The 25,164-nt window shown below is 41.5% G+C and overlaps 2 protein-coding genes across 2 annotated transcripts in view; both read right to left on the reverse strand.

Moving 5' to 3' along the window:
- On the reverse strand, positions 1–11,428 carry LOC140676642 (uncharacterized). The gene is made up of 2 exons (XM_072915326.1): positions 11,261–11,428; positions 1–1,397 (listed from the first exon to the last, which is right to left on the reverse strand). Exon 2 carries the CDS (start codon positions 955–957, stop codon positions 349–351), a length of 609 nt encoding a protein of 202 aa, XP_072771427.1. The 5' UTR covers positions 958–1,397; positions 11,261–11,428; the 3' UTR covers positions 1–348.
- Positions 10,261–25,164, reverse strand: part of LOC133619175 (uncharacterized) — a 19,875-nt gene continuing 4,971 nt past the window's right edge. Inside the window, exons 3-4 of the mRNA XM_061980098.2 lie at positions 18,830–19,120; positions 10,261–11,533 (exon numbers count right to left, since the gene is read on the reverse strand). Coding sequence (XP_061836082.2) covers positions 10,443–11,533; positions 18,830–19,120 — 1,382 coding nt within the window. The 3' untranslated portion in view covers positions 10,261–10,442. The remainder of the gene's footprint in view (positions 11,534–18,829; positions 19,121–25,164) is intronic.

Raw genomic sequence — 25,164 nt, forward strand, 5'->3', positions numbered from 1 at the left:
TTTTTTTTGGCATTCTTCCTCTCCACACAGTTTCTGCTTGTATGCGCTTTGTGTGTGCATTTTTGACACAGTCAACAACATGCACCTTGTCTCTGGACTTCACAGCCGCACGGCAGCATTCAGGTGGGAAAAAAAAAAGGTACCGGTAATTTTCAAAGACTGTATGGTACCGTTGTTGGTTCATTAGTACCCTGGTACTTTATTCGTACTTGTCACGTACTTTATCAAGCCTTTCAGAGAGAAACTTTAGCTGCAAACTGACCAACTGGAAGGTTTTTTCTGTTTCATTATGTGGTGAGTCAAATTTTCTTTTTTTATCACAAACTGAAAAATTGTTTTTTCATCTTTTCATCCTGCGTGTGTCCTAATGTGTTTGGTCAGATTGCTTTTTTGAGAAAAGCTTTTGCCACACACTGAACAATTAAATGGTTTTACTCTTGTATGTGTTGTCATGTGTTCAATCATATGGCGCTTGAGTAAAAATGTTTTATCGCAAACCGAACAATTAAAAGGTTTTACTCCTGTGTGTACTTTCATGTGTTCAGTCAAATTGCTCTTTTGCGAAAAGCTTTTACCGCAATCAAAACAATTGAATGGTTTTTCTCCTGTGTGTACTTTCATGTGTTTAGTCAAATTGCTCTTTTGCGAAAAGCTTTTACCGCAATCAAAACAATTGAACGGCTTTTCTCCTGTGTGTGTTCTGTTGTGTTGGGTCAAATTGCTCCTTTGAGAGAAACTTTTATTACAAACTAAACACTTGAAAGGTTTTTCTCCCGTGTGCGTTTTTATGTGTTCAGTCAAACCTCTCTTATTAGAAAATCTTTTACCACAAACTGAACAATGAAATATTTTTTCTCCAGTGTGTGTTGTCATGTGTTCAGGTAAATGGCTCTTTTGAGAAAAGCGTTTACCGCAAATTGAACAACTAAATGGTTTTTCCCCTTTGTGCGTTCTCATGTGTTGAGTAAAATTGCTCCTACGAGAAAAGCTTTTAGCACAAACTGAGCAGCTAAAACGTGTTTTACCTCTTACCTTTTTAGAGCTTTGAGCATGTTTGTTGTCAGTGTGAGTCCTCACGTCACCTTCACAGTCTGTATCGCTGCTCAAAGTTACTTCAACCTCGTCTTCAGCCTCACTATCTGATGGTGGAGATAAGAGGTTGTCTACTTGTGGTTTCTCTACATCATCTTCAGTCTTCACAGAGACAACAGTCAGTGGCAACTTGGTGAGATCAGCTTCATCCGGCCCGAGAAGACACTCTCCCTCCTGAGTGATGCAGAGTTCCCCCTCTTCCTCTTTAATGTGTGTGGAGCGTGGATCCTCCTGCTTCAAAGGGGAGCTGCCACTCTGCGGCTGAAGGGGAATTCCTTCTGGATGACCAATCAGCTGCTGGACGTCTGCGGGACACAAACACACTTGAGCTCTGACACGAATAAAGGGGAACATTATCACCAGACCTATGTAAGCGTCAATATATACCGTATTTTCCGCACTATTAGCCGCACCTAAAAACCACAAATTTACTCAAAAGCTGACAGTGCGGCTTTTAACCCGGTGCGCTTTATATATGGATTAATATTACGATTCATTTTCATAAAGTTTCGATCTCGCAACTTCGGTAAACAGCCGCCATCTTTTTTCCCGGTAGAACAGGAAGCGCTTCTTCTTCTACGCAAGCAACCGCCAAGGTAAGCACCCGCCCCCATAGAACAGGAAGCGCTTCTTCTTCTACTGTAAGCAACCACCCGCCCGCGTAGAAGAAGAAAAAGCGCGCGGATATCACCGTACGTTTCATTTCCTTTGTGTGTTTACATCTGTAAAGACCACAAAATGGCTCCTACTAAGCGACCGGGATCCAGTTCATGAAAAGACGCAATCTCTCCATCCGCACACGGATTATTATTTCACAGCAACTGATATTCCTGTGAACCGCACTGTGGATACAACGGGAGCACGTACGGTGAATATTCGCACCACAGGGAATGAGAAGTCATCCTTCACTGTGGTTCTAGCTTGCCATGCTAATGGCCAGAAACTTCCACCCATGGTGATATTCAAAAGGAAGACCTTGCCAAAAGAGACCTTTCCAGCCTTTCCAGCCGGCGTCATCATAAAAGCTAACTCGAAGGGATGGATGAAGAAAAGATGAGCGAGTGGTTAAGGTAAGTTTAAGTTTACGCGAAGAGGCCGGGTGGCTTTTTTCACGCAGCTCTGTCCATGTTGATATACGTATGTTTGTGATTGCACATTTGCGTACATTTTGGGAGTGAACAGAGTTGTTAGAACGCTGGTTTTTAATATATTATTAAAGTTTGACTGACCTATCTGACTGTTTTTTTGACATTCCTTTAGCGCAGTTAGATGCGGCTTATAACACGGGGCGGCTTATAGGTGGACAAAGTTTTGAAATATGCCGTTCATTGAAGGCGCGGCTTATAACCCAGGGCGCCTTATGGTGCGGAAAATACGGTACCTTGATGTTGCAGAAAAAAGACCATATATTTTTTTAACCGATTTCCGAACTCTAAATGGGTGAATTTTGGCAAATTAAACGCCTTTCTAGTATTCGCTCTCGGAGCGATGACGTCACAACGTGACGTCACATCGGGAAGCAATCCGCCATTTTCTCAAACACCGAGTCAAATCAGCTCTATTTTCCGTTTTTTCGACTGTTTTCCGTACCTTGGAGACATCATGCCTCGTCGGTGTGTTGTCGGAGGGTGTAACAACACCAACAGGGACGGATTCAAGTTGCACCAGTGGCCCAAAGATGCCAAAGTGGCAAGAAATTGGACGTTTGTTCCGCACACTTTACCGACGAAAGCTATGCTACGACAGAGATGGCAAGAATGTGTGGATATCCTGCGACACTCAAAGCAGATGCATTTCCAACCATAAAGTCAAAGAAATCTGCCGCCAGACCCCCATTGAATCTGCCGGAGTGTGTGCGCAATTCAGGGACAAAGGACCTCGGTAGCACGGCAAGCAATGGCGGCAGTTTGTTCCCGCAGACGAGCGAGCTAAACCCCCTGGATGTCTTGGCTCACACCGTCCCTTATGCCACCGAAGATGATCAAGAGAAGAATATCGACCCTAGCTTCCCTGGCCTGCTGACATCAACTCCAAAACTGGACAGATCAGCTTTCAGGAAAAGAGCGCAGATGAGGGTATGTCTACAGAAAATTGGGCTGTCTGCACTCTCAAAGTGCATGTTGTTGCCAAATGTATTTCATATGCTGTAAACCTAGTTCATAGTTGTTAGTTTCCTTTAATGCTAAACAAACACATACCAATCGTTGGTTAGAAGGCGATCGCCGAATTCGTCCTCGCTTTCTCCCGTGTCGCTGGCTGTCGTGTCGTTTTCCTCGGTTTCGCTTGCATACGGTTCAAACCGATATGGCTCAATAGCTTCAGTTTCTTCTTCAATTTGGTTTTCGCTACCTGCCTCCACACTACAACCATCCGTTTCAATACATGCGTAATCTGTTGAATCGCTTAAGCCGCTGAAATCCGAGTCTGAATCCGAGCTAATGTCGCTATAGCTTGCTGTTCTTTCCGCCATGTTTGTTTGTGTTGGCTTCACTATGTGACGTCACAGGAAAATGGACGGGTGTATATAACGATGGTTAAAATCAGGCACTTTGAAGCTTTTTTTAGGGATATTGCGTGATGGGTAAAATTTTGAAAAAAACTTCGAAAAATAAAATAAGCCACTGGGAACTGATTTTTAATGGTTTTAACCATTCTGAAATTGTGATAATGTTCCCCTTTAAGGTTGTTTCAAATTGGACAAAGTCCGGTTTTGATTCCAATTCCTCGTTTTGCTTACAGTTTCCAACAAGTCTCGACTCTTTTAAGTGGAGGAGTCAAAAATTATTTATTCAATTATATGAACTTTACAATTTTACATGGGGCTAGTTTCAACCAGAATAAAAAATATCAAACCTTTGCACTTCAACCCCTGTCAACAAAACATTATGGACACGCCAAACTTGGGAGAATGTTTACAATCTGGAATCACCCTGTACATTTTCAGTTCTAAAGCTTACACCTGCATCAGATCTCTTCATTAGTCTGTCGTTAAGAAAGGAGTGTTCACACCTTTGAGACTGTTGCACCTAGGGCTGGGCGATTTATGGAATATAGTCGATATATCGCGGGTTTGTCTCTGTGCGATATACAGGTAAAAGCCAGTAAATTAGAATATTTTGAAAAACTTGATTTATTTCAGTAATTGCATTCAAAAGGTGTAACTTGTACATTATATTTATTCATTGCACACAGACTGATGCATTCAAATGTTTATTTCATTTAATTTTGATGATTTGAAGTGGCAACAAATGAAAATCCAAAATTCCGTGTGTCACAAAATTAGAATATTACTTAAGGCTAATACAAAAAAGGGATTTTTAGAAATGTTGGCCAACTGAAAAGTATGAAAATGAAAAATATGAGCATGTACAATACTCAATACTTGGTTGGAGCTCCTTTTGCCTCAATTACTGCGTTAATGCGGCGTGGCATGGAGTCGATGAGTTTCTGGCACTGCTCAGGTGTTATGAGAGCCCAGGTTGCTCTGATAGTGGCCTTCAACTCTTCTGCGTTTTTGGGTCTGGCATTCTGCATCTTCCTTTTCACAATACCCCACAGATTTTCTATGGGGCTAAGGTCAGGGGAGTTGGCGGGCCAATTTAGAACAGAAATACCATGGTCCGTAAACCAGGCACGGGTAGATTTTGCGCTGTGTGCAGGCGCCAAGTCCTGTTGGAACTTGAAATCTCCATCTCCATAGAGCAGGTCAGCAGCAGGAAGCATGAAGTGCTCTAAAACTTGCTGGTAGACGGCTGCGTTGACCCTGGATCTCAGGAAACAGAGTGGACCGACACCAGCAGATGACATGGCACCCCAAACCATCACCCAACCATGCAAATTTTGCATTTCCTTTGGAAATCGAGGTCCCAGAGTCTGGAGGAAGACAGGAGAGGCACAGGATCCACGTTGCCTGAAGTCTAGTGTAAAGTTTCCACCATCAGTGATGGTTTGGGGTGCCATGTCATCTGCTGGTGTCGGTTCACTCTGTTTCCTGAGATCCAGGGTCAACGCAGCCGTCTACCAGCAAGTTTTAAAGCACTTCATGCTTCCTGCTGCTGACCTGCTCTATGGAGATGGAGATTTAAAGTTCCAACAGGACTTGGCGCCTGCACACAGCGCAAAATCTACCCGTGCCTGGTTTACGGACCATGGTATTTCTGTTCTAAATTGGCCTGCCAACTCCCCTGACCTTAGCCCCATAAAAAATCTGTGGGGTATTGTGAAAAGGAAGATGCAGAATGCCAGACCCAAAAACGCAGAAGAGTTGAAGGCCACTATCAGAGCAACCTGGGCTCTCATAACACCTGAGCAGTGCCAGAAACGCATCGACTCCATGCCACGCCGCATTAACGCAGTAATTGAGGCAAAAGGAGCTCCAACCAAGTACTGAGTATTGTACATGCTCATATTTTTCATTTTCATACTTTTCAGTTGGCCAACATTTCTAAAAATCCCTTTTTTGTATTAGCCTTAAGTAATATTCTAATTTTGTGACACACGGAATTTTGGATTTTCATTTGTTGCCACTTCAAATCATCAAAATTAAATGAAATAAACATTTGAATGCATCAGTCTGTGTGCAATGAATAAATATAATGTACAAGTTACACCTTTTGAATGCAATTACTGAAATAAATCAAGTTTTTCAAAATATTCTAATTTACTGGCTTTTACCTGTAGAAAATGACTATATGGTGATATTGGAGTATACGTTCTCACGCAGTTGCTTTTAGCTGCGGACATTACACTACAGGCTCTCCTCACTCTTACTTACATACGTCACATACGTATACGCCCTCGCTGAGCAGAGAGGTAGCAGCATGGCTAACGTTAGCTGTGGTGCGAATGGTAATACGATAGAAAGAAGGTGTGAATCTGGTAACAAATGAAGGAAGAAGAATTAATTCCCAAGAAAAACAGCAGGGGGTCCATTGTCTGGCGGTGGTTTGGCTTCAAGCGGGAAGATGTCGAACAGACAACCGTAATATGTCAAGTGTGGGGCAAAAGCGTTGCTACAAAAAGTAGCATTACTGCTAATATGTAGCATCATTTGAAAAGTCACCCACTAGAGCAGTGGTTCTCAAATGGGGGTACGCGTACCCCTGGGGGTACTTGAAGGTATGCCAAGGGGTACGTGAGATTTTTTTTTAAATATTCTAAAAATAGCAACAATTCAAAAATCCTTTATAAATATATTTATTGAATAATACTTCAACAAAATAAGAATGTAAGTTCATAAACTCAGTGAAGCACAAGCTCAGGTTTCTCACTAAAATGTCTGTCAAAAAGAACTGTGAAAAGAAATGCAATATTCAGTGTTGACAGCTAGATTTTTTTGTGGACATGTTCCATAAATATTGATGTTAAAGATTTATTTTTTTGTGAAGAAATGTTTAGAATTAAGTTCATGAATCCAGATGGATCTCTATTACAATCCCCAAAGAGGGCACTTTAAGTTGATGATTACTTCTATGTGTAGAAATCTTTGCCGTATTTTCCGCACTATTAGCCGCACCTAAAAACCACAAATTTACTCAAAAGCTGACAGTGCGGCTTATAACCCGGTGCGCTTTATATATGGATTAATATTAAGATTCATTTTCATAAAGTTTCGGTCTCGCAACTACGGTAAACAGCCGCCATCTTTTTTCCCCGTAGAAGAGGAAGTGCTTCTTCTTCTACGCAAGCAACCGCCAAGGTAAGCACCCGCCCCCATAGAACAGGAAGCGCTTCTTCTTCTACTGTAAGCAACCACCCGCCCGCGTAGAAGAAGAAGAAGCGCGCGGATATTACGTTTCATTTCCTTTGTGTGTTTACATCTGTAAAGACCACAAAATGGCTCCTACTAAGCGACAGGGATCCGGTTCATGAAAAGACGCAATCTCTCCATCCGCACACGGATTACTATTTCACAGCAACTGCCTAAAGACTTTCAAGAAAAGCTGGCTACTTTCCGTGCATATTGTAAAAACAAGATAGCTGAAAAAAAGATCCGGCCAGAGAACATTATCAACATGGACGAGGTTCCACTGACTTTTGATGTTCCTGTGAACCGCACTGTGGATACAACGGGAGCACGTACGGTGAATATTCGCACCACAGGGAATGAGAAGTCATCCTTCACTGTGGTTCTAGCTTGCCATGCTAATGGCCAGAAACTTCCACCCATGGTGATATTCAAAAGGAAGACCTTGCCAAAAGAGACCTTTCCAGCCGGCGTCATCATAAAAGCTAACTCGAAGGGATGGATGGATGAAGAAAAGATGAGCGAGTGGTTAAGGTAAGTTTACGCGAAGAGGCCGGGTGACTTTTTTCACGCAGCTCCGTCCATGTTGATATACGACTCCATGCGCGCCCACATCACGCTGGTTTTTAATATATTATTAAAGTTTGACTGACCTATCTGACTGTTTTTTTGACATTCCTTTAGCGCAGTTAGATGCGGCTTATAACACGGGGCGGCTTATAGGTGGACAAAGTTTTGAAATATGCCGTTCATTGAAGGCGCGGCTTATAACCCAGGGAGGCTTATGGTGCGGAAAATACGGTAGAAGAAAAGTTTTGTCATTTTATTTCATCTGAGCAACAACTTGAGGCAGTTTAATGTTGATTAACGTGGACCCCGACTTAAACAAGTTGAACAACTTATTGGGGTGTTACCATTTAGTGGTCAATTCTACGGGATATTTACTGTACTGTGCAATCTACTAATAAAAGTCTCAATCAATCAATCAAAAAAAAGCACTTTATATGTAGAAAGGTTTTGTTAAGAAACCATTCTGAGCCTTAACTTATTTAGTTTTTATTTGATATATGTTGACCACATTAACCCTGGCAATGGACCCTGTGTGTATATGTATGTTATTGTTATGCTTAGCATTCATGACTGCCTGCTGTTGCACTGATCAGCCTAGTGGTGACTCACATCCATCACACACACAGCTATTGTATTTTTCGGATTATAAATCACTCCGGAGTATAAATCGCACCGGCCGAAAATGCATAATAAAGAAGGAAAAAAACATACAGTATATAAGTCGCACTGGAGTATAAGTCGCATTTTTGGGGGAAATGTATTTGATAAAAGCCAACAGCAAGAATAGACATTTGAAAGGCAATTTAAAATAAATCAAGAATAGTGAACAACAGGCTGAATACCGTATTTTCCGCACTATAAGGCGCACCTAAAAACCACAAATTTTCTCAAAAGCTGACAGTGCGCCTTATAACCCGGTGCGCTTTATATATGGATTAATATTAAGATTAATTTTCATAAAGTTTCGGTCTCGTAACTACGGTAAACAGCCGCCATCTTTTTTCCCGGTAGAACAGGAAGCGCTTCTTCTTCTACGCAAGCAACCGCCAAGGTAAGCACCCGCCCCCATAGAACAGGAAGCGCTTCTTCTTCTACTGTAAGCAACCACCCGCCCCGGAAGAAGAAGAAGCGCGCGGATATTTCGTTTAATTTCCTTTGTGTGTTTACATCTGTAAAGACCAGACCACAAAATGGCTCCTACTAAGCGACACGCGTATAACGCAGAATTTAAACTTAAGGCAAGAAGTCATGCCGAAGAACACGGAAATAGAGCAGCAGCAAGAGAATATAACATAAATGAATCAATGGTGCGTAGGTGAAGGAAGCAAGAAGATGACCTGCGCCAGGTAAAGAAGACAAAACAGAGTTTCTGAGGGAACAAAGCAAGATGGCTACTGTTGGAGGACAAACTCGAACAGTGGGTTGTTGAGCAGAGAGCAGCAAGCAGAAGTGTCAGCACCATCACTATTCGAATGAAGGCAACAGCGCTAACAAGCGAACTTCACCTGGATGATTTTAAAGGTGGTGCTTCTTGGTGTTTCCGGTTCATGAAAAGACGCAATCTCTCCATCCGCACACGGACCACTATTTCACAGCAACTGCCTAAAGACTTTCAAGAAAAGCTGGCTACTTTCCGTGCATATTGTAAAAACAAGATAGCTGAAAAAAAGATCCGGCCAGAGAACATTATCAACATGGACGAGGTTCCACTGACTTTTGATATTCCTGTGAACTGCACTGTGGATACAACGGGAGCACGTACGGTGAATATTCGCACCACAGTGAATGAGAAGTCATCCTTCACTGTGGTTCTAGCTTGCCATGCTAATGGCCAGAAACTTCCACCCATGGTGATATTCAAAAGGAAGACCTTGCCAAAAGAGACCTTTCCAGCCGGCGTCATCATAAAAGCTAACTCGAAGGGATGGATGGATGAAGAAAAGATGAGCGAGTGGTTAAGGGAAGTTTACGCGAAGAGGCCGGGTGGCTTTTTTCACGCAGCTCCGTCCATGTTGATATACGACTCCATGCGCGCCCACATCACGCTGGTTTTTAATATATTATTAAAGTTTGACTGACCTATCTGACTGTTTTTTTGACATTCCCTTTAGCGCAGTTAGATGCGGCTTATAACACGGGGCGGCTTATAGGTGGACAAAGTTTTGAAATATGCCGTTCATTGAAGGCGCGGCTTATAACCCACGGCGGCTTATGGTGCGGAAAATACGGTATAATCCAAAAAATACAGTATTTCTATTTTTGGGCAGAATTATTAAACTGTTCCCAATGTTAAAAGGATAAAGCCATTGTTTACAAATTTTGTAAATAAATAACCAGAAAATTTATATTTTGTTGCTTTCTTACTGTACCGAAAATGAACCGAACCGTGACCTCTAAACCGAGGTACGTACCGAACCGAAATTGTTGTGTACCAGTGCACCCTTAATATCGATAGATAAAACACCTACATCGTGATGCAGGTATGAGCCATATTGCTCAGCCCTACGTTCAAGTGAGGTTCGAGCCGACTGCGTGACAAAAACATGCACATTTCCATCGTGGATGATATCGGGCCGTATGTAAACTGAGCAACTGCAACCTATTTTTTATGTGCATGTTAATGCACTCAAAAGTTGCCTTACGAGTAAAAATGTTGCCAAAAATTAAGCAACTAAAGGTTTTTTTTTGGTGTGTGTGCAATTTCATGTGTCTTCTCAGAATCAGCTTTATTGTCATTACGCAAGGTAACGAGATTGAGGAAAAAGGTGGTGCACAAAAGGAAAAAAAACATGAAGAAAAGAAGGAAGAAAGAGCACTGAAATGGAGAGCCGTAAGCCGCTGCGTCTGTTCATCTTTTCAAATAAACTGAGCAGCTAAAAAGGTTTTTACATGTGTGTGTTCTCATGGGACACTTAATCGTGCTTATCGCTAAGAAACTTCAGCTGCAAACTGAACAACTGAAAAGATTTTCTGTTTCATTATGTGTTTAACTAAAGTTAGTTTTATCACAAAATGAATAATTACATGTTTTTGTTTATCCTGTGTGTGTTCTGGTGTGTCTAGTCAAACTGCTTTTTTGAGAAAAGTTTTTATTGCAAAGCGAACATTTAAAAGGTTTGTCGCCCGTGTGTGTTCTCAAGTGGATGGTCGCGACTCTCTTTTGCGAGAATTTTTTATCACAAACTGAACAATTAAAAGTTTTTTCCCCAGTGTGTATCGTCATGTGCTCGAGCATATTTTTCTTTTTCGAAAAGCTTTTGCTGCATATTGAACAATTAAATGGTTTTTCCCCAGTGTGTCTCCTCCTGTGGTCAGTCAAATTGCTCTTTTGCGAAAAACCTTTGCCGCAATCTGAACAACTGAACGGTTTTTCTCCTGTGTGCGTTCTCATGTGTTGGGTCAAATTGCATTTTAGAGAAAAACTTTTATCACAAACTGAACATTTGAAAGGTTTGTCTTCTGTGTGTGTTCTTCTGTGTTCAGTCAAAATGCTCTTATTAGAAAATCCTTCACCACAAACTGAACAATTAAACAGTTTTTCTCTTGTATGTGTACTTATGTGTTCAGTCAATACTCTCTTGTGAGAAAAGCTTTTATCACAAACTGAACATTTAAAGGGTTTTTCTCCAGTGTGTGTTCTCATGTGTTGAGGTAAATAGCTCTTTTGAGAAAAGCTTTTATCGCAAATTGAACAATTAAATGGTTTTTCTCCTGTGTGCGTTCTCGTGTGTACAGTCAAATTGCACTTTTTGGAAAAGCTTTTAGCACAAACCGTGCAGCTAAAACGTTTTGTACCTCTTATCTTTTTAGAGATTTTGGAGTGTTTGTTGTCAGTGTGAGTCCTCATATCACCTTCATAGTCCGTATCGCTGCTCAAAGTCACTTCAACCCCGTTGTGTGGTTGTGGTTTCTCTTCATCATCTTCAGTCTTTACAGTGACAACAGTCTGCGGGATCTTGGTAATATCAGTTTCCTTCGGCCCTAGAAGACAGTCTCCCTCTTGAATGACCCCAAGTTCTTCCTCTTTAAATTGTGGGGGTTGCAGATCCTCCTGCTTTAAAGTGCAGCTCCCTCCCTGCGGCTGAAGGGGAGGTGCTTCTGGATGACCAATCAGCTGCTTGATGTCTGCAGGATTCAACACAAACACACTTTAGCGCTGACACGATTAGGGTGAGCATAACTTCCGATTTCTCATTTAGATTCCGGTTCCCAACGATTCTCGATCCTTTTAAGGCAGGGCCAAAAAGGATGTTTTTATTTATATGAACTTCACAGTTAATTTCACATGGGGCTTTTTTTCCAATCAATATAAAATTATCAAACCTAAAAAAGGAGTGTTCGCACCTGGAGAGCTGTTGCACTAGGTCAGGGGTGCTCACACTTTTTCTGCAGGCGAGCTACTTTTCAATTGATCAAGTCGTGGCGATCTACCTCATTCATATATATAATTTATATTTACTTATTTATGAAATATATGTTTTTGTTAATAAGTTAAAGGTGTTTAATGATAATGCAAGCATGTTTAACACATATAGTTAATATTGTTAATAAATTAAAGGTGTTTAATGATAATGCAATCATGTTTAACACATAGTTAATATTGTTAATAAATTAAAGGTGTTTAATGATAATACAAGAATGTTTAATACATATAGTTAATATTGTTAATAAATTAAAGGTGTTTAATGATAATACAAGAATGTTTAATACATATAGTTAATATTGTTAATAAATTAAAGGTGTTTAATGATAATACAAGTATGTTTAATACATATAGTTAATATTGTTAACAAGTTAAAGGTGTTTAATGATAATACAAGCATGTTTAATACATATAGTTAATATTATTAATACGTTAAAGGTGTTTAAAGATAATACAAGCATGTTTAACACATATAGTTAATATTGTTAACAAGTTAAGGTGTTTAAAGATAATACAGGCATGTTTAACACATATAGATTCCTTTCTTTCATGAAGACAAGAATATAAGTTGGTGTATTACCTGATTCTGATGACTTGCATTGATTGGAATCAGACAGTGGTGCTAAAAACGTCCGCATTTTCGAATGGAGAAAAAAGTCCTCCTTTCTGTCCAATACCACATGAAAGTGGTTGGTTTTTGGCATCTTATTTGTCCAGCTTCCGTACTCCTTTGTATACACTTTACAGGAAATACATTGTCGGCAAACTCCGTAGCTTGCTAGCTTGTGCACGCCAGCTTTCTGAGACTCTTTTTTTGGTAGCGCAGGCAGGATGAAGCAGAGCTTTTATTGTGCAACGGTGCAGTCAGTCTTTGGAGTTTTGACGACAGGTACAGCGCCAGAGTCTGTTGAAATAAAGTGTTTCTCGCCTTCCAGTCGGTAATTTTAATAAGCTAGCAGCAGCCAGCGTCATCTCAGAAGACCCTCGGGTGCCGTGAATGTCAATCAAGTGACAAAAGTGACGTCATAGTGAAGATTTATGATCGCTCATTTTTAGGACTATTTTTTTAATGCCTGGCTGGCGATCGACTGACACACCCTCAATGATCGACCGGTAGCTCGCGATCGACGTAATGAGCACCCCTGCACTAGGTGGATTGATATGAATCATGTCAATTGAAACAAAGGAGAGGATAACCAAACTTCTTCAAGATGTTGAAGTCACTCAATGTTGCAAAATATGTTAATTGTTCTCAGTCAGCTGTGTCTAAAATCTGGAGCAAGTAACAACAACATCGGAAGGTTGTAAAAGGCAAGCAAGCATACTGGTAGACCAAGGAAAACATAAAGCGTCAAGACAGAAAATGTCAAGCAATATGATCCCAGGGCGTTCAATCGATCGCAACTGGACTGTTTTGGTTAGTCTTAGAAGACGTTTCGCCTCTCATCAGTTCATGCTCATAGACTTTGCTTGGTCAGCTCTAGTCTAGCGGCTGGTGCCAAAACCCCAAATATTCATACTCCAAAACCAGAAGGGTGTGCCTGGGCAAAGGATGGTTTTGCCCTATCGTAGTGAGAAAAACAACAACATACACAACACAAATAAAATGAATATTGAATGAATATACTCAGGAGTAGGGATGTCCCGATCCAGGATTTTGCACTTCCGATCCGATACCGATATTGTTTTTGCACTTCCGATCCGATACCGATACTGACCGATACTGGCCTATCCGAGCATGTATTAAACTTTAAAGTTATTTAGCCTACTTAGTTGTCAGAATCATGTTGAAAAGGGTTTTAGTACTCTTGATAACAACTAGCCAGCTGAATTAGGGGAGTTTGAATAATACACAATGGTTGGTAACAAGAAACTGACCTGTTTATTCAAGGATAAACACAAAATAGACAAAATTATACATGACAAACAGAAATGGCATCATTGAACTAGGGCTGGGCGATATGGCCTTTTTTTAATATTGCGATATTTTAAGGCCATATTGCGATACACAATATATATCTCGATATTTTGCCTTAGCCTTGAACATACTTGCCAACCTTGAGACCTCCGATTTCGGGAGGTGGGGGGCGTGGGGGGCGTGGTCGGGGGTGGGACGGGGAGTGGTTGGGGGCGTGGTTAAGAGGGGAGGAGTATTATTGACAGCTAGAATTCACCAAGTCAAGTATTTCATATATATATATATATATATATATATATATATATATACACACACACATATATATATAGATATCTACATCCTGAAAATATGCAAAAAAAACTGTGTTTAGATAATTGATACTTAAAACTTGCATAAATAAATATTAAGGAATATAACATAACTTGGCTTCTGAGAGTTTTAAAATGTAATGAATAAAATGCTAAAGTTGTTGATAAACAAGCAATTGTTTTAATAATTAAATATGGTCATTTTAATTTAAAATCAATTGTTTCAAATATGTTTATTTTAATGTATAATTATATGGCTGCATGTAATAAGGAGTCAGGAAAAAATACAAATAAAAATACAATTAATTTTGATGTTTTTAGCAAAATATAGTAAACATGTATATATATATATTTTTTTTAAATTAACAAATATATTTATTTTTAGGTAAGATAAACACAATAATACAATTTATCTCTAGTCTGGATGATTTAGTTCTTGTCACCCTGTTGTCCTCCCGTCATGAAAAAAGGCTGTCCTCACTCAGGTCCGCATGGAGCTGGAGGGGGCGTGGCTTCCAGGTCCGGCTGAAAATCGGGAGATTTTCGGGAGAATATTTGTCCCGGGAGGTTTTCGGGAGAGGCGCTGAAATTCGGGAGTCTCCCGGAAAATTCGGGAGGGTTGGCAAGTATGGCCTTGAATGAACACTTGATGCATATAATCACAGCAGTATGATGATTCTATGTGTCTACATTAAAAACATTCTTCTTCATACTGCATTAATATATGCTACTTTTAAACTTTCATGCAGAGAAGGAAATCACAACTAAAAAAAATCACTATTTTTTTCATACGGTGTTGATCTGGAAATGTTTGCCTCGGCATTTTGATGGTGTGGACGTGTGGCACCGAACGGAGATAAGCGTCTCGACAGACGTTACAATATTTGAACAATGATGACGAAAACCGGTTTCTCTGTCGTGTCCGTGTGTCGAAAATTGTTATGCGCTTATTTTTTTATTTGATTTTGTGCGTGGCATAGATTTGCCGTGCGCAGAGGACGCTTGAGCAGTGCGCAATTGCACAGGCGCGCACCTTAGCGGCTGCGCTAGCATCACAGCTAACGTTAGCCATGCTGCTACCTCTCTGCTCGGGGAGGACGTATACGTATGTGACGTATGACGTGACAGTATGTGACGTATGACGTGACAGTATGTGACGTATGACGTGACAGTATGTGACGTATGACGTGACAGTATGTGACGTGTGTAAGAAGGTGCGCTTGCTGTCTGTGAGAGGGAGACACAGGAAAGAGTGAGAAGAGCCTGTCGTGTAATGCCAGCAGCTAAAAGCAACTGCGTGAGAATCCACAGACCTGTGGATGTGTTGAAGGTGTGCTGGAAAATGCGGAACGGAACTTAGGGAGCAGCAGAAAAGTGGAATGCATTATTTAAATCGGTGCGCTGGAAAACACGGACCGGAGTTTATTTTTAAAACTGGATCTGGATTGGCATTTTCCCATGCCTTGCCGATACGCATTTTTTGGCAAATATCGGCGGCCGACCCGATCCAAATATCGGATCGGGACATCCCTACTCAGGAACGACTTATGTGTGAAATTATTAACACATTAGCGTAAAATATCAAATATTATTTATCTCATTCACGTAAGAGACTAGACGTATAAGATTTCACGGGATTTAGCGATTAGGAGTGACAGATTGTTTGGTAAACGTATAGCATGTTCTATATGTTATAGTTATTTGAATGACTCTTACCATAATATGTTACGTTAACATACCAGTTGGTTATTTATGCCTCATATAACGTACACTTATTCAGCCTGTTGTTCACTATTCTTCATTTATTTTAAATTGCCTTTCAAATGTCTATTCTTGGTGTTGGGTTTATACTCCAGTGCGACTTATATATGTTTTTTTCCTTCTTTATTATGCATTTTCGGCCGGTGCGGCTTATACTCCAGAGCGACTTATAGTCCGAAAAATACGGTTGTATGTTTATTTACTTAAGTTATTTAAAAAATATGGTTAAAAGATGTGTGTGTGTAAATACTTTTTGAGCATAGTCAACAAAACTGTGATAATAATGGTAACTGTGATCATTTTGGTCACAATAACTTTATTTGGCCTATTTTATTTATTGTTTTGGTCGTGTATATTTAAGGGTCCCCCACTCCCTCCTTAACAAAAAAATAACCCATTTTATTGCTTTCGGTTGTGATTTTTATTAAAGTGCCAAATGTTGACTCTTTTTTTAATTTTTTATTATTTGTTTGTTTTATTTAAATTGGAAATTTTAAAGTTTACCTTCCAATTACAATGTTAAACTATATGAGGAATACAAGGTTATTGCATTTGAAATGGGTACACTTGCATTACATCAGTCGTTAATTTGGTCTCAAAATAATCTTGACAAAAAAATTGTTTGTCGACAATAATTTTAAGGTCAATATATCCATCCATCCATCTTCTGTTTATCCGAGGTCGGGTCGCGGGGGCAGCAGCCTAAGCAGGGAAGCCCAGACTTCCTTCTCCCCGGCTACTTCGTCCAGCTCTTCCCGGGGGATCCCGAAGCGTTCCCAGGCCAGCTGGGAAACAAAGTCTTCCCAACGTGTCCTGGGTCTTCCCCGTGGCCTCCTACCGGTCGGACGTGCCCTAAACACCTCCCAAGGGAGGCGTTCGGGTGGCATCCTGACCAGATGCCCGAACCACCTCATCTGGCTCCTCTCCATGTGGAGGAGCAGCGGCTTTACTTTGAGCTCCTCCCGGATGACAGAGCTTCTCACCCTATCTCTAAGGGAGAGACCCGCCACCCGGCGGAGGAAACTCATTTCGGCCGCTTGTACCCGTGATCGTGTCCTTTCGGTCATAACCCAAAGCTCATGATCATAGGTGAGGATGGGAACGTAGATCGACCGGTAAATTGAGAGCTTTGCCTTCCGGCTCAGCTCCTTCTTCACCACAACGGATCGATACAGCGTCCGCATTACTGAAGACGCCGCACCGATCCGCCTGTCGATCTCACCATCCACTCTTCCCTCACTCGTGAACAAGACTCCTAGGTACTTGAACTCCTCCACTTGGGGCAACATCTCCTCCCCAAGCTGAAGATGGCACTCCACCCTTTTCCGGGCGAGAACCATGGACTCGGACTTAAAGGGGAACATTATCACAATTTCAGAATTGTTAAAACCATTATAAATCAGTTCCCAGTGGCTTATTTTATTTTTCGAAGTTTTTTTCAAAATTTTACCCATCACGCAATATCCCTAAAAAAAGCTTCAAAGTGCCTGATTTTAACCATCGTTATAAACACCCGTCCATTTTCCTGTGACGTCACATAGTGATGCCAACACAAACAAACATGGCGCATAGAACAGCAAGCTATAGCGACATTAGCTCGGATTCAGACTCGGATTTCAGCGGTTTAAGCGATTCAACAGATTACACATGTATTGAAACGGATGGTTGTAGTGTGGAGGCAGGTAGCGAAAACGAAATTGAAGAAGAAACTGAAGCTATTGAGCCATATCGGTTTGAACCGTATGCAAGCGAAACCGAGGAAAACGACACGACAGCCAGCGACACGGGAGAAAGCGAGGACGAATCCGGCGATCGCCTTCTAACCAACGATTGGTATGTGTTTGTTTGGCATTAAAGGAAACTAACAACTATGAACTAGGTTTACAGCATATGAAATACATTTGGCAACAACATGCACTTTGAGAGTGCAGACAGCCCAATTTTCATCAAAATTAATATATTCTGTAGACATACCCTCATCCGCGCTCTTTTCCTGAAAGCTGATATGTCCAGTTTTGGAGTTGATGTCAGCAGGCCAGGGAAGCTAGGGTCGATAGGGGGTTTAGCTCGCTCGTCTGCGGGAACAAACTGCCGCCATTGCTTGCCGTGCTACCGAGGCCCTTTGTCCCTGAATTGCTCAGATTCAATGGGGGTCTGGCGGCAGATTTCTTTTGACTTTATCGTTGTAAATGCATCTGCTTTGAGTGTCGCAGGATATCCACACATTCTTGCCATCTCTGTCGTAGCATAGCTTTCGTCGGTAAAGTGTGCGGAACAAACGTCCAATTTCTTGCCACTTTGGCATCTTTGGGCCACTGGTGCAACTTGAATCCGTCCCTGTTGGTGTTGTTACACCCTCCGACAACACACCGACGAGGCATGATGTCTCCAAGGTACGGAAAACAGTCGAAAAAACGGAAAATAACAGAGCTGATTTGACTCGGTGTTTGAGAAAATGGCGGATTGCCCGATGTGACGCCACGTTGTGACGTCATCGCTCCGAGAGCGAATAATAGAAAGGCGTTTAATTCGCCAAAATTCACCCATTTAGAGTTCGGAAATCGGTTAAAAAAATATATGGTCTTTTTTCTGCAACATCAAGGTATATATTGACGCTTACATAGGTCTGGTGATAATGTTCCCCTTTAAAGGTGCTGATTCTCATCCCAGTCGCTTCACACTTGGCTGCGAATATATCAATATATCGTCCAGCAAAATGTGTTATCGGCCCAGGCCGAATATCACCCCTGGTATCAAAACTATTGATGTGAAAATGAGAATCATGTTTAAAAATGTGGAAGATTCCGGGAGAATCGGAATGTAGGACCTGGCTCCCAACGATGCCCAAACCCATTCATGAGCATATTTATAAGCACTGTATTGTTTGTTTTGACATACTGGGAGGTTCTAGAACACTGAATGCGTGGTTACCTCCTGGCAGCTCATACTGCCATTTCAAAAGTTGTTGAAGCACAGTGATCTTAAATACATTTAAAGTGTTGTTACATCACCTTCACAGTCTGTATCGCTGCTCCAAGGATCTTCAACCTTGTCTTCAGCCTCTCTGTCTGATAGTGGAGCTTTTAGGTTGTCTGGTTGTGGTTTCTCTTCACCATCTTCAGTCTTCACAGAGACAACAGTCAGTGGCAACTTGGTGAGATCAGTCTCCTGCGTCCCTAGAAGACACTCTAGTTCCTCCTCTTCCTCTTTAATGTGGGGGGGCTGTGGATTCTGCTTCAAAGTGGAGCTCCCCCCTGACTTAGGGGGAGGTTCTTCTGGATGACCAACCAGCTGCTGGACGTCTGCAGAACACAAACACACTTTAGTTCAGACATGATCCATGAGATGTTTCTCCTTGAACTTGCTACACACTTTCTTCTATGTACTTTCTTCACATCTCCTCCAAGAGGGCTGGTGCGTGACTTGCAATTCTCTTCTAAAACACCAAGGGGCAGTGTATGAAGGAGCAACCGCAGCCATGTGGACTAGATATTTACCAGTATGAGCAATGACAATCCCAACATCGACATCTTTGTCATACTTGCCAACCCTCCCGGATTTTCCGAGAGACTCCCGAAATTCAGCGCCTCTCCCGAAAACCTCCCGGGACAAATTTTCTCCGAAAAATCTCCCGAAATTCAGGCCGAGCTGGAGGCCACGCCCCCTCCAGCTCCATGCGGACCTGAGTGACGTCTTGACAGCCTGTTCACACGTCCGCTTTCCCACAATATAAACAGCTAATGATCGAGGGCGAGTTCTTGGTTTCTTATGTGGGTTTATTGTTAGGCAGTTTCATTAACGTCCTCCCAGCGCGGCAACAACACACAACAACAGCAGTCAAGTTTTCGTCTACCGTAAAGCAATTGGTCTGCCGTAAACAGCAATGTTGTGACACTTTTAAACAGGACAATACTGCCATCTACTGTACATGCATATGTGACCCACCCATAATGTGTCACATTTTTGTGTTGATTTATTTATTTTATTTTGTGGTTTGAATTCGTTTTTGGAGCGGTCATTACACATTTATCAGTATTCACATTGGTCAGTAGGGGGCAGTAGGGCGTTTCTTCCCAATTGAATGCTATCACCTGCAGACCGGAAGTGTCTTGTCATTCTGATGAGAGCGACCAGTCTGAGAACAATTGAAACGTCCTGTGTGCTTTTTCCTCCTGTATAACAGGTTAGTTTTGGTGAATCAACTCACTGAATAATATCCATGTGATCTTTATAAGTTTAAGTACACATTCTGATGGTGGAGCCTAACTCTAAAGTTGTAGTTTGTATTTGTGAATTAATCCAGTGCACAGCTGCAGTAATCAATACAAAAAGGCAACGTGAGTGCGCAATGTTTATATAGGAACTTCTGATCCTAATTTAGACTCCCAAATTAGAGCTCCCGTTTTCTTATTGATTTTATAATGTATATTTGTATAATGTGTGTGTTCTGAAATAATGACAGAGAATAGAACAAGGATGGACAATTCAACCCTTAACTCAACAATGAGTAGATGAGTGTTATGTGTGTGTATATGTGTAAATAAATGAACACTGAAATTCAAGTATTTCTTTTATTTATATATATATATATATATGTAATTAAAAAATAAAATAAAATATATATATATAGCTAGAATTCACTGAAAGTCAAGTATTTCTTATATATATATATATATATATACATATATATATATATATATATATCTCTTAACCACGTCCCCAACCACGCCCCCCGCCCCACCCCCGACCACGCCCCCCACCCCCCACCCCCGAAATCGGAGGTCTCAAGGTTGGCAAGTATGATCTTTGTTGGCACTGGAACTAATCATTCAGAAACATCAGTTTACTTTTAATGGACGTTATACTCATAAACCAGAGGAAAAGACGTTTGTGAGGGTGAACTGTGCAAAGCCCTAAACCAGTTGCGGCAGAGGGCGGAAGAACTTGAGAAGATGCGACCTCAGTAGAAGCATTTAAGTCCCATCTTAAAACTCATTTGTATACTCTAGCCTTTAAATGGACCCCCCTTTTAGACCAGTTGATCTGCCGTTTCTTTTCTGCTCTGCCCCCCTCTCCTTCGTGGAGGGGGGGCACAGGTTCGGTGGCCACGGATGAAGCGCTGGCTGTCCAAAGACGGGACCCGGGCTGGACCGCTCATCTGTGCATCGGTTGGGGACGTCTCTGCGCTGCTGACCCGTCTCCGCTCAGGATGGTCTCCTGCTGGCCCCACTATGGACTGGACTCTCACTATTCTGTTAGATCCACTATGGACTGGACTCTCACACTATTATGTTAGATCCACTATGGACTGGACTCTTACTATTATGTTAGATCCACTATGGACTGGACTCTCACACTATTATGTTAGATCCACTATGGACTGGACTCTCACTATTATGTTAGCTCCACTATGGACTGGACTCTCACACTTTTATGTTAGATCCACTATGGACTGGACTCTCACTATTATGTTAGATCCACTATGGACTGGACTCTCACTATTCTGTATGACCCACTATGGACTGGACTCTCACACAATTATGTTAGATCCACTATGGACTGGACTCTCACACTATTATGGTAGATCCACTATGGACTGGACTCTCACACTATTATGTTAGATCCACTATGGACTGGACTCTCACTATTATGTTAGATCCACTATGGACTGGACTCTCACTATTATGTTAGATCCACTATGGACTGGACTCTCACACTATTATGTTAGATCCACTATGGACTGGGCTCTCACTATTATGTTAGATCCACTATGGACTGGACTCTCACACTATTATGTTAGATCCACTATGGACTGGACTCTCACACTATTATGTTAGATCCACTATGGACTGGACCCTCACACTATTATGTTAGATCCACTATGGACTGGACTTTCACACTATTATGTTAGATCCACTATGGACTGGACTCTCACTATTATGTTACATCCACTATGGACTGGACTCTCACTATTATGTTAGATCCACTATGGACTGGACTCTCACACTATTATGTTAGATCCACTATGGACTGGGCTCTCACTATTATGTTAGATCCACTATGGACTGGACTCTCACACTATTATGTTAGATCCACTATGGACTGGACTCTCACACTATTATGTTAGATCCACTATGGACTGGACTCTCACACTATTATGTTAGATCCACTATGGACTGGACTTTCACACTATTATGTTAGATCCGCTATGGACTGGACTCTCACTATTATGTTACATCCAATATAAATCTGCCGCCAGACCCCCATTGAATCTGCCGGAGTGTGTGAGCAATTCAGGGACAAAGGACCTCGGTAGAACGGCAAGCAATGGCGGCAGTTTGTTCCCGCAGACGAGCGAGCTAAACCCCCTGGATGTCTTGGCTCACACCGTCCCTTATGCCCCCGAAGATGATCAAGAGAAGAATATCGACCCTAGCTTCCCTGGCCTGCTGACATCAACTCCAAAACTGGACAGATCAGCTTTCAGGAAAAGAGAGCGGATGAGGGTATGTCTACAGAATATATTAATTGATGAAAACTGGGCTGTCTGCACTCTCAAAGTGCATGTTGTTGCCAAATGTATTTCATATGCTGTAAACCTAGTTCATAGTTGTTAGTTTCCTTTAATGCCAAACAAACACATACCAATCGTTGGTTAGAAGGCGATCGCCGAATTCGTCCTCGCTTTCTCCCGTGTCGTTTTCGTCGGTTTCGCTTGCATACGGTTCAAACCGATATGGCTCAATAGCTTCAGTTTCTTCTTCAATTTGGTTTTCGCTACCTGCCTCCACACTACAACCATCCGTTTCAATACATGCGTAATCTGTTGAATCGCTTAAGCCGCTGAAATCCGAGTCTGAATCCTATGTGACGTCACAGGAAAATGGACGGGTGTTTATAACGATGGTTAAAATCAGGCACTTTGAAGCTTTTTTTAGGGATATTGCGTGATGGGTAAAATTTTGAAAAAAACTTCGAAAAATAAAATAAGCCACTGGGAACTGATTTTTAATGGTTTTAACCCTTCTGAAATTGTGATAATGTTCCCCTTTAGTGATGACTTATTAGCCAAATTATGCTCACTAGTCCGTTACATTGCGCTCATGAAGATTACATACACAGCAAGGTTTCTGCGGGAGTGAGACCAGCGCTGTAACATTGACCTGTGACCTGTTTGAATAAACGTTGTTAAATCATTTAAAAAAGAGCTGGCCTCTGACTGTTCAAATCGGAGAAGGCAGGAAGATTAAAACACTGGAAAGCAAGCGAAGATTGTGCTAATAAACTCTGGTCAAAGATCAGTTGGAGTTGAAGATTGTGCTAATAAACTCTGGTCAAAGATCAGTTGGAGTTGAAGATTGTGCTAATAAACTCTGGTCAAAGATCAGTTGGAGTTGAAGATGGTGCTAATAAACTCTGGTCAAAGATCAGTTGGAGTTGAAGATTGTGCTAATAAACTCTGGTCAAAGATCAGTTGGAGTTGAAGATGGTGCTAATAAACTCTGGTCAAAGATCAGTTGGAGTTGAAGATGGTGCTAATAAACTCTGGTCAAAGATCAGTTGGAGTTGAAGATGGTGCTAATAAACTCTGGTCAAAGATCAGTTGGAGTTGAAGATTGTGCTAATAAACTCTGGTCAAAGATCAGTTGGAGTTGAAGATGGTGCTAATAAACTCTGGTCAAAGATCAGTTGGAGTTGAAGATTGTGCTAATAAACTCTGGTCAAAGATCAGTTGGAGTTGAAGATGGTGCTAATAAACTCTGGTCAAAGATCAGTTGGAGTTGAAGATGGTGCTAATAAACTGGTCAAAGATCAGTTGGAGTTGAAGATGGTGCTAATAAACTCTGGTCAAAGATCAGTTGGAGTTGAAGATGGTGCTAATAAACTCTGGTCAAAGATCAGTTGGAGTTGAAGATGGTGCTAATAAACTCTGGTCAAAGATCAGTTGGAGTTGAAGATTGTGCTAATAAACTCTGGTCAAAGATCAGTTGGAGTTGAAGATGGTGCTAATAAACTCTGGTCAAAGATCAGTTGGAGTTGAAGATTGTGCTAACAAACTCTGGTCAAAGATCAGTTGGAGTCTGTCTAACCAGGAGAACGAACATCTTAAGAGCAGTTACACTCTTACTCTTCCCGGAAACTGGTCTTTCAAATCAATATTTTCTTGATATAACCGGTTCTTTTGTTTATCCAGTTTCTTAAATGATCATACTTGCCAACACTCCCGAATTTTCCGGGAGACTCCCGAATTTCAGTGCCTCTCCCGAAAATCTCCCGGGACAACCATTCTCCCGAAAATATCCCGATTTCCAGCCGGACAACTGTATTGGGGGCGTGCCTTAAAGGCACTGCCTTTAGCGTCGTCTCTCACCTGAAAAGGAGACTATTATATATGTCTCTGTTATCTATAGGTTTATCTATAAGCCATAAAGTAGGCAGGCACGGAGCTATTTCTCAGCGTGTGTTTATTCCAGCCGGCACGTTAATACTCTAGCGGCTGGCTGCGGGGTGTTAGCCAATGACTGTGGCTGGGGGGGCGGGACTTCCGGGAGAGATAGGGAAGTGACGTTGTTAATAGGAAGTGGGTGTTCGAGTTTTGCCGTTTTGGAGCTGTTGTGTGGTTGAATTACATCTTGTGCAATAAAGACAAGACAAACAAAGAAGTCGTATGAGCCTACATTCCTGGGATTATTACAATACACTGACACACAACATCCGGATTCCCATCATGCATTGCTTCAAAACTACAGCAAGTAGTAATGTCCAAAATTTCCAGCCGGACAAACAAAATTGGGGGTGTGCCTTAAAGGCACTGCCTTTAGCGTCCTCTCACCTGCAAAGGAGACTATTATATATGTCTCCGTTATCCATAGGTTTATCTATAAGCCATAACACGGTGGCCGATTGGATATAGTCACTCATGAACGGTCAGAGAAGCACAAGGCGGCGGCAACGCAGTATTATGGGCCACCTTGCTAAATGGAGACCCGAGGGTGTAACTTATGCCGAGACAAAGATGGCTATGCTGATAGCTGCAAGCTACATCCCCTTCTCATTTGCGGATGTTTTCAACAAATCCGTGAAGGGTATGTTCCCGGATTCAGAGATCGCTCGCTAGTACTCAAATGGCAGAACAAAGGCTACTCAAATAGTGAAAGGTAAGTGTTATTTTTTTTTTTTAGGTAAGCAGCAAGTACAGTACAGTTAGTAGAACAACTGTGTTTTCATTACTGTTTACTGTACTATATATATATATATATATATATATATATATATATATATATATATATTTAAAAAAAATATATATATTTTTCAGGAAACCAACCAAAAAAGAACAGAAAACGCA

Source organism: Nerophis lumbriciformis, linkage group LG20, assembly GCF_033978685.3.
Source record: "Nerophis lumbriciformis linkage group LG20, RoL_Nlum_v2.1, whole genome shotgun sequence".
Lineage (NCBI taxonomy): Eukaryota > Metazoa > Chordata > Actinopteri > Syngnathiformes > Syngnathidae > Nerophis > Nerophis lumbriciformis.